The following is a 16,002-nucleotide window of genomic DNA, read 5'->3' on the forward strand; positions in this document are numbered from 1 at the left end:
ATGTGATGGACAAGACCCAATCCTAAGCCTAGCACAAGATCATATAGTTCGTATGCTAAAGCTTTTCTAATGTCAAGTATCATTCCCTTAGACCATGAGATTGTGCAACTCCCGGATACCGTAGGAGTGCTTTGGGTGTGCCAAACGTCACAACGTAACTGGGTGACTATAAAGGTGCATTACAGGTATCTCCGAAAGTGTCTGTTGGGTTGGCACGAATCGAGACTGGGATTTGTCACTCCGTGTAAACGGAGAGGTATCTCTGGGCCCACTCGGTAGGACATCATCATATGCGCAATGTGACCAAGGAGTTGATCACGGGATGATGTGTTACGGAACGAGTAAAGAGACTTGCCGGTAACGAGATTGAACAAGGTATAAGGATACCGACGATCGAATCTCGGGCAAGTAACATACCGCTAGACAAAGGGAATTGTATACGGGATTGATTAAGTCCTTGACATCGTGGTTCATCCGATGAGATCATCGTGGAACATGTGGGAGCCATCATGGGTATCCAGATCCCGCTGTTGGTTATTGACAGGAGAATGTCTCGGTCATGTCTGCATGTCTCCCGAACCTGTAGGGTCTACACACTTAAGGTTCGGTGACGCTAGGGTTATGAAGATATTAGTATGCGGTAACCCAAAAGTTGTTCGGAGTCCCGGATGAGATCCCGGACGTCACGAGGAGTTCCGGAATGGTCCGGAGGTAAAGAATTATATATAGGAAGTGCTATTTCGGCCATCGGGACAAGTTTCGGGGTCATCGGTATTGTACCGGGACCACCGGAAGGGTCCCGGGGGTCCACCGGGTGGGGCCACCTGCCCCGGGGGGCCACATGGGCTGTAGGGGGTGTGCCTTGGCCTGTATGGGCCAAGGGCACCAGCCCCAAGAGGCCCATGCGCCAAGAGAGAGGAAAAAGGGGAGAGTCCTAAAGGGGGAAGGCACCTCCGAGGTGCCTTAGGGAGGATGGACTCCTCCCCACCCTTGGCCGCACCCTTCCTTGGAGGAAGGGGCAAGGGCTGCGCCTCCCCCTCTCCCTTGGCCCTATAATATAGTGGGGAAAAAGGAGGAGCAAACCAATCTAAGGCCTGGCGCCTCCCTCTCCCTCCCGTGACACATCTCCTCCTCCCGCAGCGCTTAGCGAAGCCCTGTTGGAATCCCGCTACTTCCACCACGCCGTCGTGCTGCTGGATCTCCATCAACCTCTCCCTCCTCCTTGCTGGATCAAGGCATGGGAGACGTCTCCGTTCCGTACGTGTGTTGAACGCGGAGGTGCCGTCCGTTCGGCGCTAGGATCATCGGTGATTTGAATCACGACGAGTACGACTCCATCAACCCCGTTCTCTTGAACGCTTCCGCGCGCGATCTACAAGGGTATGTAGATCCACTCCTCCCTCGTTGCTAGATGACTCCATAGATAGATCTTGGTGACACGTAGGAAAATTTTGAATTTATGCTACGTTCCCCAACAGTGGTATCAGAGCTAGGTCTATGCGTAGTTTCTATGCACGAGTAGAACACAAAGTAGTTGTGGGCGTTGATTTTGTTCAATATGCTTGCCGTTACTAGTCTTATCTTGATTCGGCGGCATCGTGGGATGAAGCGGCCCGGACCGACCTTACACGTATTCTTACGTGAGACCGGTTCCACCGACAAACATGCACTAGTTGCATAAGGTGGCTGGCGGGTGTCTGTCTCTCCCACTTTAGTCGGATCGGATTCGATGAACAGGGTCCTTATGAAGGGTAAATAGCAATTGGCATATCACGTTGTGGTCTTTGCGTAGGTAAGAAACGTTCTTGCTAGAAACCCATAGCAGCCACGTAAAACATGCAAACAACAATTAGAGGACGTCTAACTTGTTTTTGCAGGGTATGCTATGTGATGTGATATGGCCAAAAGGATGTGATGAATGATATATGTAATGTATGAGATTGATCATGTTCTTGTAATAGATGATCATGGAGCCCCAAGATGGAGATCAAAGGAGCTACATGATATTGGCCATATCATGTCACTATTTGATTGCATATGATGTTTATCATGTTATGCATCTTGTTTACTTAGTACGACGGTAGTAAATAAGATGACCCCTCATTAAAATTTCAAGAAGTGTTCTCCCCTAACTGTGCACCGTTGCTACAGTTCGTCGCTTCGAAGCATCACGTGTTAATCGGGTGTGATAGATCCTTTCGTTCACATACAACGGGTGTAAGCAAGATTTACACATGCAAAAACACTTAGGGTTAACTTGACGAGCCTAGCATGTGAAGACATGGCCTCGGAACACAGAGACCGAAAGGTCGAGCATGAGTCGTATAGAAGATACGATCAACATGAAGATGTTCACCGACGTTGACTAGTCCGTCTCACGTGTTAATCGGACACGGCCTAGCTCACTCGGATCATGTAATCACTTAGATGACTAGAGGGATGTCTATCTGAGTGGGAGTTCATAAGATGACCTTAATTATCCTGAACATAGTCAAAAGGATTTTGCAAATTATGTCGTAGCTCACGCTATAGTTCTACTGTTTAGATATGTTCCTAGAGAAAAATTAGTTGAAAGTTGATAGTAGCAATTATGCGGACTAGGTACGTAAACTGAGGATTGTCCTCATTGCTTCATAGAAGGCTTATGTCCTTAATGCACCGCTCGGTGTGTTGAACCTCGAACGTCGTCTGTGGATGTTGCGAACATCTGACATACACGTTTTGATAACTACGTGATAGTTCAGTTAAACGGTTTAGAGTTGAGGCACCAAAGACGTTTTTGAAACGTCACGAAACATATGAGATGTTTTGAGGGCTGAAATTGGAATTTCAGGCTCGTGCCCACGTCAAGAGGTATAAGACCTCCGACGATTTTCTTAGCCTGCAAACTAAGGGAGAAAAGCTCAATTGTTGAGCTTGTGCTCAGATTGTCTGAGTACAACAATCATTTGAATCAAGTGGGAGTTAATCTTCCAGATGAGATAGTGATGTTTCTCCGAAGTCATTACCACCAAGCTGCTAGAGCTTCGTGATGAACTATAATATATCAGGGACATATATGATGATCCTTGAGATATTCGCGATGTTTGACACCGCGAAAGTAGAAATCAAGAAGGAGCATCAATTGTTGATGATTGGTGAAACCACTAGTTTCAAGAAGGGCAAGGGCAAGAAGGGATACTTCATGAAACGGCAATTCAGCTGCTGCTCTAGTGAAGAAACCCAAGGTTGAACCCAAACCCGAGACTGAGTGCTTCTGTAATAAGGGGAACAGCCACTGGAGCAGAATTACCCTAGATACTTGGTAGATAAGAAGGCTGGCAAGGTCGATAGAAGTATATTGGATATACATTGTGTTGATGTGTACTTTACTAGTACTCCTAGTAGCACCAGGGTATTAGATACCGGTTCGGTTGCTAAGTGTTAGTAACTCGAAACAAAAGCTACGAAATAAACGGAGACTAGCTAAAGGTGAGATGACGATATGTGTTGGAAGTATTTCCAAGGTTGATCAAGCATCGCACGCTCCCTCTACCATCGAGATTGGCGTTTGCGTTGAGCATAGACATGATTGGATTATGTCTATCGCGATACGGTTATTCATTTAAGGAGAATAATGGTTACTCTGTTTATTTGAATAATACCTTCAATGGTCTTACACCTAAAATGAATGGTTTATTGAATCTCGATCGTAGTGATACACATGTTCATGCCAAAAGATAGTAATGATAGTACCACCTACTTGTGGCATTGCCACGTAAGTCATATCGGTATAAAACGCATGAAGAAGCTCCATGTTGATGGATCTTTGGGCTCACTCGTTTTTGAAAAGTTTGAGACATGCGAACCATGTCTATTGGTGTATATGCATGAAGAAACTCCATGCAAATGGACCGTTTGGACTCACTTGATTTTTGAATCACTTGGGACATGCAAATCATACCACATGGGCAAGATGACTGAAAGCCTCTTTTTCAGTAAAATGGAACTAGAAAGCAACTTGTTGGAAGTAATACATTTTGATGTGTGCAGTCCAATGAGTGCTGAGGCATGTAGTGGATATCGTTATGTTCTTACTTCACAGATTATTTGAGTAGATGTTGAGTATATTTACTTGATGAATCACGAGTCTGAATTATTGAAAGGTTCAAGTAATTTCAGGGTGAAGTTGAAAGATCGTCATGACAAGAGGATAAAATATCTATGCTATGGTCATAGAGATGAATATCTGAATTACGAGTTTGGCATAGAATTAAGACATTGTGGAAATTGTTTCACAACTGATACAGCCTAGAACACCATAGTGTGATGGTGTGTCCGAACATCATAACTGCACCCTATTTGGATATGATGCATACCATGATGTCTCTTATCGAATTACCACGATAGTTTATGGGTTAGGCATTAGAGACAACCACATTCACTTTAAATAGGGCACCACGTAATTCCGATGAGATGACACCGTATGAACTATGGTTTAAAGAAACCCAAGCTGTCATTACTTAAAAGTTTGGGGCTGCGACGCTTATGTGAAAAAGTTTCAGGCTGATAAGCTCGAACCCAAAGCGGATAAATGCATCTTCATAGGACACCCAAAAACAGTTGGGTATACCTCCTGTCTCAGATCCGAAAGCAATAAAGGATTGTTTCTAGAATCGGGTCCTTTCACGAGGAAAAGTTTCTCTCGAAAGAATTGAGTGGGAGGATGGTGGAGACTTGATGAGGTTATTGAACCGTCTCTTCAACTAGTGTGTGGCAGGGCACAGGAAGTTGTTCCTGCGGCACCTACACCAATTGAAGTGGAAGCTTATGATAGTGATCATGAAACTTCAGATCAAGTCACTACCAAACCTCGTAGGATGACAAGGGTGCGTACTACTTCAGAGTGGTACGTAATCCTGTCTTGGAAGTCATGTTGCTAGACAACAATGAACCTACGAGCTATGGAGAAGCGATGGTGGGCCTGGATTCCGATAAATGGCTCGAGGCCATAAAATCCGAGAGAGGATCCATGTATGAAAACAAAGTGTAGACTTTGGCAGAACAGCTCGATGGTCATAAGGCTGTTGAGTGCAGATGGATTTTAAAAGGAAGACGGACAATGATGGTAAATGTCACCATTAAGAAAGCTCGACTTGTCGTTAAGATGTTTCCCGACAAGTTCAAGGAGTTGACTACGATGAGACTTTCTCACTCGTAGCGATGCTAAGAGTCTGTTGGGATTGTATTAGCAATTACTGCATTATTTATGAAATCTTGCAGATAGGATGTCAAAACATTGTTTCCTCGACGATTTTCTTGAGGAAAGGTTGTATGTGATACAACCGAAAGGTTTTGTCAATCCTGAAAAGATGCTAATAAGGATGCAAAGCTCCAGCAATCCTTCTGAGGACTGGAGTGAGCATCTCGGAGTTGGAATGTATGCTTTGATGAGATGATCAAAGATTTTGGGTGTATACAAAGTTTATGAGAAACTGGTATTTCCAAAGAAGTGAGTGGGAGCACTATAGAATTTCTGATGAGTATATGTTGTTGACATATTATGGATCAGAAATGACGTAGAATTTCTGGAAAGCATATAGGGTTATTTGGAAAGTGTTTTTCAATGGAAAACCTGGATTAAGCTACTTGAGCATTGAGCATCAAGATCTATAAGGATAGATCAAAACGCTTAAATGGTACTTTCAAATGAGCACATACCTTGATATGATCTTGAAGGTGTTCAAGATGGATCAGTCAAAGAAGGAGTTCTTGCCTGAGTTGTAAGGTATGAAGTTAAGACTTAAAGCTCGACCACGGCAGAATAGAGAGAAAGGACGAAGGTCGTCCCCTATGCTTAAGACATAGGCTCTACAGTATGCTATGCTGTGTACCGCACCTGAAGTGGGCCTTGCCATGAGTCAGTCAAGGGGTACCAGAGTGATCCAAGAATGGATCACAGGACAGCGGTCAAAGTTATCCTTAGTAACTAGTGGACTAAGGAATTTTCTCGATTATGGAGGTGTTAAAAGAGTTCGTCGTAAAGGGTTACGCCGATGCAAACTTTGACACTAATCTAGATTATTCTGAGTAGTAAACTGGATTCGTATAGTAGAACTGTTATTTGGAATAAGCTCCAAATAGAACGTGGTAGCTACATCTAGGAGATGACATAGAGATTTGTAAAGCACACACGGATCTGAAAGGTTCAGACCCGTTGACTAAAACCTCTCTCACAAGCAACATGATCAAACCTAAAACTCATTGAGTGTTAATCACATAGTGATGTGAACTAGACTACTGACTCTAGTAAACTCTTGGGTGTTAGTCACATGGCGATGTGACCTGTGAGTGTTAATCACATGGCGATGTGAACTAGATTATTGACTCTAGTGCAAGTGGGAGACCACAACCTTTATACGGGATCTCCGTTATTATTTAATCAATAATAATATAAAGGAACAAGTACTATTAGCAAATAATAGGTACGATATTAACATAACTATCCTTTGAGTCTATGTACACACCTATGTATCTGTTGTGGTACAGGGATCATTCGGAGATCAACTGATCGAGCAACTAGTTATCTACCAGTGCCAAAGGACTGGTACCTGTAACCTACAGCAACTATTACCCTAGTGTAGTAATCCTCTTACTACACTACCTGTTCTGGGTTAGGATTCGGATCGTGTTCTAGTATATGTTCGTATGCTAAAGCTTTTCTAATGTCAAGTATCATTCCCTTAGACCATGAGATTGTGCAACTCCCGGATACCGTAGGAGTGCTTTGGGTGTGCCAAACGTCACAACGTAACTGGGTGACTATAAAGGTGCATTACAGGTATCTCCGAAAGTGTCTGTTGGGTTGGCACGAATCGAGACTGGGATTTGTCACTCCGTGTAAACGGAGAGGTATCTCTGGGCCCACTCGGTAGGACATCATCATATGAGCAATGTGACCAAGGAGTTGATCACGGGATGATGTGTTACGGAACGAGTAAAGAGACTTGCCGGTAACGAGATTGAACAAGGTATAAGGATACCGACGATCGAATCTCGGGCAAGTAACATACCGCTAGACAAAGGGAATTGTATACGGATTGATTAAGTCCTTGACATCGTGGTTCATCCGATGAGATCATCGTGGAACATGTGGGAGCCAACATGGGTATCCAGATCCCGCTGTTGGTTATTGACCGGAGAGTCATCTCGGTCATGTCTGCATGTCTCCCGAACCCGTAGGGTCTACACACTTAAGGTTCGGTGACGCTAGGGTTATAGAGATATTAGTATGCGGTAACCCGAAAGTTGTTCGGAGTCCCGGATGAGATCCCGGACGTCACGAGGAGTTCCGGAATGGTCCGGAGGTAAAGAATTATATATAGGAAGTGCTATTTCGGCCATCGGGACAAGTTTCGGGGTCACCGGTATTGTACCGGGACCACCGGAAGGGTCCCGGGGGTCCACCGGGTGGGGCCACCTGCCCCGGGGGCCACATGGGCTGTAGGGGGTGCGCCTTGGCCTGTATGGGCCAAGGGCACCAGCCCCAAGAGGCCCATGCGCCAAGAGATAAGGGAAAGGAAGAGTCCTAAAGGGGGAAGGCACCTCCTAGGTGCCTTGGGGAGGATGGACTCCTCCCTGGCCGCACCCTTCCTTGGAGGAAGGGGCAAGGGCTGCGCCTCCCCCTCTCCCTTGGCCCTATATATAGTGGGGAAAAGGAGGAGCAAACCAATCTAAGGCCTGGCTCCTCCCTCTCCCTCCCGTGACACATCTCCCTCCTCCCGCAGCGCTTAGCGAAGCCCTGTTGGAATCCCGCTACTTCCACCACGCCGTCGTGCTGCTGGATCTCCATCAACCTCTCCCTCCTCCTTGCTATATCAAGGCATGGGAGACGTCTCCGTTCCGTACGTGTGTTGAACGCGGAGGTGCCGTCCGTTCGGCGCTAGGATCATCGGTGATTTGAATCACGACGAGTACGACTCCATCAACCCCGTTCTCTTGAACGCTTCCGCGCGCGATCTACAAGGGTATGTAGATCCACTCCTCCCTCGTTGCTAGATGACTCCATAGATAGATCTTGGTTACACGTAGGAAAATTTTGAATTTATGCTACGTTCCCCAACAGAAGAGAGGAAGAAGAAGAAGGGAAAGGGGCCTTGCTCTACACAATAGAGCAATGATGTGAACTGTGCCATGCTTTGGACCTTCGTGTGCATTTCATCTTGAACCTTCTTGTTGCCTAGACTCCTTTATGTGGTGAACTATGTGTACTCTAAATTGCTTTGGACTCCTCTATGTGTACTCCTTTATGTGGACTCCTTTATGTGTTGAACTATGTGAAGTCACAATTGCTTTGGACTTCTCTATGTATACTCCTTTATGTGATGTCACAATTGCTTTGGACTCCTCTATGTTTACTCCACAAAAGGCTTTGGAGTTTGTTTTGACACCCTGTTATGACAACAACGCCAAACAAATGAGCGTTTCTATGTACACCCGAAACGCCAACTACCCTGGCGTTTCGACCCTACAACGAAACTCTCTGCCTGGCTTGGCGTTTCTGGAAGACAGAGGCTGGCCGGGACATGTTCACTAAACGTTGCCGCTCACCCCAGAAACACCAATGTCCTTGGCGTTTCCACCCTACAACAAAACGCCCTCCGTAGGTTGGCGTTTCTTTAAGACAGAGGCTGGCTGGGACATGTTCACTAAACGTTGCCGCTCACCCTAGAAACGCCAATGTCCTTGGCGTTTCCACCCTACAACAAAACGCCCTCCGTGGGTTGGCGTTTCTTTAAGACAGAGGCTGGTTGGGCCATATTCACGAAACGTTGCCGCTCACACCTGAAACGTCATTGTCCTTGGCGTTTTCAAGCCACAGTTAAACGCCATTGTCCTTGGCGTTTCTTCCCTGTTATGCAGAACACAGCAAACCCGGCTGCCCATGTCCATTCCATCATAGATAGCAAAGGTACAACAACAGTTTTCACAATATAATGCCAAGTACTACAACAGCATAGCAATGAGACATATTTTTCGGCAACGAACTTAACATGATCCAGCTTACATAATAATTACCAAGTCTTGCTAACATAGAACTAAGAAGTCCATCAGACATAAAACATAAGAAGTTCATCACATATAGAACTAACAAGTTTGCTCCATCTGAAACGCTCACTACATTTCTAGTTCACCACATATAGAACTAACAAGTTCGCATTAGTCATCACTTCACTTCTTGCCTCTTTTTGCAGCCATCTTCCCCCTGTTGACGTAGCCCTCTGGAGTGTTCTGCCATCCAGGACGTCGGATGGTTCTTGAGCTAACTCGGCGTGCTTCTTCAGAAGGCTGAGAAGGTTGAGTTGGCGGTGGAGCATCTTCCATCTGCGAAGCCACAAGCTCCATATAGTCCGGATCCGCATCGTAGTCTGTCTCCTCCTCTTCATCTTCCTATTCATCAATCCGTGCTCAGCTCGAAGAAGCACCTGCTCGGCTGGAAGATGGACGAGCGGAAGAAGCGCGTGCTTGGCTCGAAGATGGACGAGCGGAAGACAACACATCCATTCTATACTGAGCACGTGCACGCACATCCGTGGATGAACCGCCATGGCAAGAAAGTAAAGCGGCTAGTGTCCGGCAACGATTCACAACCTTCTGCAGAGGCAAAGACATTGACATGTAAATATGCAAAAATAGTTCACATGACACATGTTTATATTAAGAGGGCCTCTAACCTGTAGAGTACTCCTAATGAGAACGGCTGTTTCTCTACCAGGTGCGCGGCCAAGCACCACATTACTATCATTGATACATCTCCATAGCTCTATGCCCTGAATAAAACTTAAGTGACACACCACTCATGAAGAAATGTCACATGTTCAAAAAAGAGACAAAAAGACATACCACTCGGTCATGCAGAGGGCCATAATCTAGGTGCGCTCCAATGGTCTCCCTAATAGAGTTGTTGAATGCACCATCGGCAGCCTCACTTGGCATTACTTCCAAGCAATCGGCACGAGTCCAAGCACCCTTAAGGATAACTCTGTACTCTTTGCGAAGCCACTCCAAATGCCTTAAATATGCCCCCTCGTCGTTGTCAAGTGTGTGATCATCTTCAACTCGGGCATTCCTCTGAGCATTCCACATGTCTACCCACATAAGATGGTGATCCTCCCAATTAATGACATTCTTGTTGTGTTGCCGGCTCGTCCTACAAAGCATGAGAATTATCGGCATCATTTTCATTTTTCCGTGGTTACACATTGATCAACATATAGTACAAGAAACTCTCATCTATGTAGCACCACACTTGTCTCAACATACTCCGGCGGGGTGCGTTGTTGTACTCCAAATTGTTTCGAAACACGATGTGGAAGATGCCACTCCACCGTAAAAAAACATATCATGGGGCAACGCACACGTCAAAGATGTTGGTCACGAAGGCACATATTGCTCAAAGGGAACTGCCTAAGTACCATGTACGGCCTCCAATTAACCTACATCACAACATGTCATTAGCTCATGCACAACAAAAAAAATCTGTAATGATGGCAAGGGATTTGATAATTACCTGGTTGTAAGTAAGCATGTCAAGCTCGCTTATGTATGCCTTATACCGCCCCATGGCGGCGATACTCGACACTTGAACATTAGCCCAAGTGTATGCGATAGTGGGATATCGCTCCTCATCCCCGTCAAAAGGCCACTCCCAAGGTTCTTCCGGAGCAATGGTAAAGTTACGGCCCACAGGGATACGCTCCCACATCCAAATCTGTAGGGCCCAAACAAAACCACCAAGACAAGATTTCGGCTTACTCCTCATACATGCTTCGTCCAACTGCACATTTGTACACACATTAAACAATCACAAGAAAAAATTTCTTTCATATAATGAGAATGCATCAAATTATCATTACCTGACGGTACAAGAAGGCTAGTGCCGCTAACCCCCAACTCCACTTGACATCCCAGTTACGAAGAGGGTCCAAGAACATCCACAAGGCTGTGTCTCCCGTGCCGTCAGGAAACACCACTTGGGTCAAAAGATTCCATAAGTAAGCCCTGGCGTACCTCTCTACAACAACCGGACTGGCATTCTCTGGGCACTCATAAAAATGTTCTTGTAGCCACGAGAACAAAACACCAGATGGCCTAGGATCCTTCTTTGTTTCATGAATCCACGGGGGAGGTTCAACACCAACCAAACCTGCAACCCTTTGTCGCCACCCCTCAGACCTCACCTTCCCGGTAAGAGCCCTGCCCTCGATCGGAAGACCGGAGATCATCGCAATATCCTCCAAAGTAACGGTCATCTCACCAAGAGCAAGGTGAAAAGAGTGTGTCTCCGGTCTCCAACGGTCCGTAAGGGCGGTAATGGCCGTCGAGTTCAGCCATGGTGGTGTGCCTTTAAAGTTGAGCACAAACTGGAGAAGATCCATTCTTCTAAAATAAGGCTCGTAGCGACGGTCATACCTCAAGGACTCACGTGGGTTGTGGCCTCTCAAACGAAGTACTGGAGGAACCTACAAATAACACACACACAATTTATATACTTCTCTAAACTACTCACAATATGAGAATCAACAATGTAGATACATAATTACCTCCCCTCTTTCCACTAGCACAGCACGATGCTTCTCCTCGTAATAATCATCAAGGCCGGGATACTTATCCGGCTCAAACATCCTACAAAATAAGGTCAATGGATTTGTTATAATATATGCTTAAAATTATGACCGCATCATATACAAAATCGTGTGAGAACTACTACAAATTATCCCAAAGATACATTACCAACACCAATTCTTTTCAATCTATTTTATCCTAAAGAATCTATCACAACTAATTATTAACAAATAATAGGCTCAACCTAATCCAAAAAAATGGTCTCTCTCTAAATCCAATAATAAACAAGTTAACTAAGAATACTTAAACACAAGGAGTGTATGTCTTCTTTCTAAACATAATGTAACCAAAATATTCATCAAACAAATCACTAATAACTCATCTTAGGGTTCCACCATGTTTGAAAAAATACATCTACAATAGCCAATCTTGACTGAAAATAAATGGAGGATCGGGAGGAGAATACCTCAAGCAACTTGGGGATGCTCCGATCTCCTCGTTTTGATGATCAAAATAGCAGATCTGGGGAAGATTTGGTGAAGAAGAGGGAGGGGCGGCCGCCAGTTCATCGTCGAGAAGGAACTGCTCGACCGGAGGAGTGGGCTGGGTTAGGCCCCCGCGGCCCGCGCGCGTTACTTAATCCTGGTCAGAAACGCCAAGGACCTTGGCGTTTCAAGCGTGCCACGTCAGCGAAAACAGCGGGTTCAGACTCACTGTGGGCCAGGTCAAAAACGCTAGCCGCCTCGGCGTTTACGTGTTGGCTTGAAACGCTAGCTTGCTCGGCGTTTCTATGTTGGGTGAAAACGCCGCGGACCCTGGCGTTTCTAAAAGGGTCAAATCGTGAAATACTTTCTCGTCGAGTTCAGTTTGTGACTATAAACGCTAACAAGGTCAGAACAGTAATTTTACCCGAGCAAAACGCGCCATGTCCCTGGTCGCCGCGTGCGCCGCCGGAGCGCGCACCTCCCTGCTTTCCTCCTCCCCGTCGTCCTCGTCCCGCCCATGCCAGGCTCTCGCCCACCAGGTCCGTGCGTATTGGTCCCTTATCTGCTCTCGCCCACCAGGTCCGTGCGTATTGGTCCCTTATCTCGCCGGCGGCGAGCAGGGGAGGCCGCCGCAGTACGCGTCTCCGGGTGCGCGCAGCCAGGTTGGAGTCCACCGGCGTCTCCGTGGGCTTCCGCGCACCCCAATTCGAGGTCGCTCTTGCTTTTTAGTAATTTCTAGCCCATGTTCTAATCAAGATTGAAGCCACATGTAGCTGCCGTGTTGTTCCTCATGGTTTCTTGCTGCTGACTGTGCAGCTCCCGGAGCCCCTGACAGGGAAAATCTGGACACTGGATGACTTCGAGGGTAGCCCTGCTTTGCTGGTCAGTGAATCTCTTGGTCAGTCTGTGCTATAGATAGACGCACCGTTCGCTTTAATGACTGAAAAAGTTAGCATGCATGCTTTCTATTCAGCATTCATTGAGTTGGCATATGAGATGACATAAATGTGTTTTTGGGTCATTGTGTTGCATTTCTTATCTATGCACTTTAAAAGGCTACAGAATCAACCAATAATTTTGCTAGATATAATTTTGTCATTTACAGTCAACTTGGATTGGGTTGTGGACTTGTGGTCTATATTTTGTTTTCATTATTTTGACGAAAAGACAGCTGCTGCTGATTTTGATCCTATTTAGCGCCTTAAGCACCAGTTCAGAAAATTTCGCTACCTGGCGCACACCGCTCCTAACACTACGTGACAATTAGGCCCGCCCATCGTAAGTTTTTTTCAGTGTTTTTTGGTAGATTTTTCTTACAGTTTTTCCTGGCATGGTTTTTACTTTATTTTATTTTCTTTTGTTTTATTTTTCCTTTTTCTGTTTCCTTTTTATTTTTCTTTCTTTTAAAAATGCGTGAACTTTCTACAAATTCATTTCTTTTTGCAAATTAGGGATTTTGTTTTATAAATTCTTGAAGTTTTTCAAGTCTGTGAACTTCTTTTCAAATTTTGAACATTTTACATTACAGTAAACTTTTTCAAATTACGAGCTTTTGAAAGTTGTCAAATTTTTCAAAATTCATGAACTTTTTGGAAATTGAAACATTTTTCAAATTTCAGATTTGTTTTTTATTTTCATGACCACTTTCAAAATCCATGAACCTTTTAAAAATTCGCTAATATTTGAAGTTAATGATTTGTTAAATAATTTATGAACTTTTTTAAATTCATTATTTTTTCTCAAATTAATGAATTTTAAAATCCGTGAAGTTTTTTTCAAATCTGTGAGCTTTCCACAAATTCGTGAACATTTTTTGAATTTTGTGATTTTTTTTAAATTCACGTATTTTTTCATTTTTCACAAGCTTTTTTTTCAAATTCATGAACAATTACTAAAATTCATGAACTTTTTTCAAATTTACCAACCTTTCCAATTCATGATTTTTTTTTACAAATGAGGAACTTTTATTTTTGAACCAATGTCTTGGGTATCAAATGTTAAGAGCTGCCTGGAGCACAACAATACAACTAGCAAAGTGGCAGAACAATTGCTTAAAAGCACTGAAGTTTGGCAAATCCGGACTCCTATACATCTACGGACGCATGTGGATGCGCCCATGGACATCACCCGGCCGTCCGCATCTCAAATGCCCCGTATGGAACCACAACCTCTATTTTTGAAACATAAAATCCATGCGAAGACATGGGCGTTGGTCATCACATGCTACTGGAGTTGCCGACGCGTCATCGGACCAGGATGAGGCGGTGAACGTGGTTGCCAAGGCCGTGGTGCGCTCGCGATCGGGCCTCGAGGAGCTGGGCTTAGTGCGTGATTACTCTATCACCACTACACATGCCGCCCGTCTCTCTCATGTCTCATCCGTGAGAGAGACGTCGCCGGTACGCTCGAGGTGGTGATACTTTCGAGTGACTTACGATGACAGGCACTGACTTTCTATTCCGTAAGAGCATGCTAATCGCGCTAGCTTGCGTGCGGCATTTGGCAAGGGTAGACAATACGGGTAGCTTCGCGCACCGACCATTTGGAGGAGGAATTTACCGAAATTACAGCACGCAAAAAAAAAGGTTTAGCAGAAAATGGGTGCAGCACGCACCGCAGTCCGCGGCATCGGCGGCGCGGCCCTTCCGGCGGTGCTTGGGGTGCAGCGTGAACCAGGTGGGCGGCACCGAGTGCCTCCCGCTGGCGGCGGAGGCGGCCTGCGCGGGCGGCAGCGGCAGCTTGTCCCTGCCCAGCACCTCCCTCCTGGCCCCCTCCTCCCGGCGCCGCGCCACCTGGACCTCGACCACCTCGTCCTCCTCCTCCCTCACCGCGAACGCGAACTCCTCGTTCCACGCCGCCGCGCCGCCCGGGCCCGCCAGCTCCACCGCCCGCGTCCGCGCCCGCTGCCTCCCCACCTTCACCCTCTCGTAAAATCCTTCGCCGCCCCCGTCCAGCGGCGCCGGGAGGTCGCGGGCCTCGAGCACGCACACGTACAGCCGCATGGTGGCGTTGCCGCTGCTGTGGAGAGCCTAGTCTACACTCTGATCGCTGGTGGAATGGATGGAAGCGGTAAGATCGATCAAATCAGAAGCTGTAATGGGAGGAGTAGTTGGAAGCCGACGGGGAGGGTAGTTGTCATTTGGATTTCGGGGTGGTGCCGTGACGTGGGACGGGGCACGGGCACGCGGCGGCAGGGGAGGCCCGACACGCGGGGGTTTGAGTGCGGGGCGGTCCGTGTCGAGGCCTGAAATTGCTATAGTACGTACATTTCAGAGGCTACAGTGCCTCAACACCACTATGGTACTTCTCAAATGAGTGGGTAATTCGGGATGATCTGTGCAAGAGGAGGCCAATTTTCCTTAATGAAGGAACATGATGTTGGAATTTTGCAAGTAGGCCTTTGGCCCAAAGCCTAACTAAAATTTTAAAATTCTCTTGGCCCATTCATGCACACATGTGAGTGGAGTCAGTGAGGCTAAAGTTTAGTCCCACCCCGAAAATTGAGAGAGAGTTGCACCTCTTTATAAGGTGAGCTCTTCTACCATTTGTATCAGCATGAGAAGAGGAGACCTACACGCGCGCTCCTCCTCCTCGCTCGCCGCGCCGCGCCGCGGGTTGCGGGATTGAGCCAAGCCGAGGACAGAGCTATGCACGTTGTCTATATTTTTGCTGCATGGGAAAATTAATGAGTCATTAATTAATAATTAACGGACGCGTTAATTACTGAACCGTTTCTGATTCTTTTGGATCGTGACGACTCGGACGTGGGGTTTACTCCCACGACCTACCCGGCCCACACTATATAGTCAGGCAGACGTCTACCCTAGCCGTCGCCGCTTCGTATGGTTTCTCACCACCGTTCCAGATCATTGCGCCGCCAAGCAAGTCTTCTCCATCCCTCCTTCCGGCGTGC

General features: G+C 46.2%; 2 protein-coding genes across 3 annotated transcripts; one reads left to right on the plus strand and one right to left on the minus strand.

The window, feature by feature from the left end:
• Positions 1-10,253: 10,253 nt before the first annotated feature.
• LOC125550736 (protein MAIN-LIKE 1-like) lies at positions 10,254-12,188 on the minus strand. The gene is made up of 5 exons (XM_048713811.1): positions 12,071-12,188; positions 11,583-11,664; positions 10,896-11,501; positions 10,550-10,816; positions 10,254-10,475 (listed from the first exon to the last, which is right to left on the minus strand). The coding sequence occupies exons 2-5, from the start codon at positions 11,661-11,663 to the stop codon at positions 10,401-10,403; spliced, it is 1,029 nt and encodes a 342-aa protein (XP_048569768.1). The 5' UTR covers position 11,664; positions 12,071-12,188; the 3' UTR covers positions 10,254-10,400.
• Positions 12,087-13,142, plus strand: LOC125550737. Of its 2 annotated transcripts, XM_048713813.1 has the most exons (3): positions 12,438-12,628; positions 12,669-12,800; positions 12,906-13,131. In XM_048713813.1, the coding sequence occupies exons 1-3, from the start codon at positions 12,530-12,532 to the stop codon at positions 13,002-13,004; spliced, it is 330 nt and encodes a 109-aa protein (XP_048569770.1). In that variant the 5' UTR covers positions 12,438-12,529; the 3' UTR covers positions 13,005-13,131. The 2 variants fall into 2 exon arrangements, with proteins under 2 accessions (XP_048569769.1, XP_048569770.1); XM_048713812.1 differs by having other exon boundaries at positions 12,087-12,800; positions 12,906-13,142.
• Positions 13,143-16,002: the final 2,860 nt, after the last annotated feature.

The sequence above is a fragment of the Triticum urartu genome, chromosome 4 (assembly GCF_003073215.2).
Source record: "Triticum urartu cultivar G1812 chromosome 4, Tu2.1, whole genome shotgun sequence".
NCBI lineage: Eukaryota > Viridiplantae > Streptophyta > Magnoliopsida > Poales > Poaceae > Triticum > Triticum urartu.

Bases quoted from the DNA above. Each gene is read 5' to 3' on its own strand.
- LOC125550736 (XM_048713811.1), bottom strand. From the start codon at position 11,663: ATGTTTGAGCCGGATAAGTATCCCGGCCTTGATGATTATTACGAGGAG. The intron at 11,502-11,582 runs GTAATTATGTAT...TGTTATTTGTAG, and splicing joins TGCTAGTGGAAAGAGGGGAG to GTTCCTCCAGTACTTCGTTT. The intron at 10,817-10,895 runs GTAATGATAATT...ACAAATGTGCAG, and splicing joins TAGCCTTCTTGTACCGTCAG to TTGGACGAAGCATGTATGAG.
- LOC125550737 (XM_048713812.1), top strand. From the start codon at position 12,087: ATGCTCCGATCTCCTCGTTTTGATGATCAAAATAGCAGATCTGGGGAA. The intron at 12,801-12,905 runs GTCGCTCTTGCT...CTGACTGTGCAG, and splicing joins TCCGCGCACCCCAATTCGAG to CTCCCGGAGCCCCTGACAGG.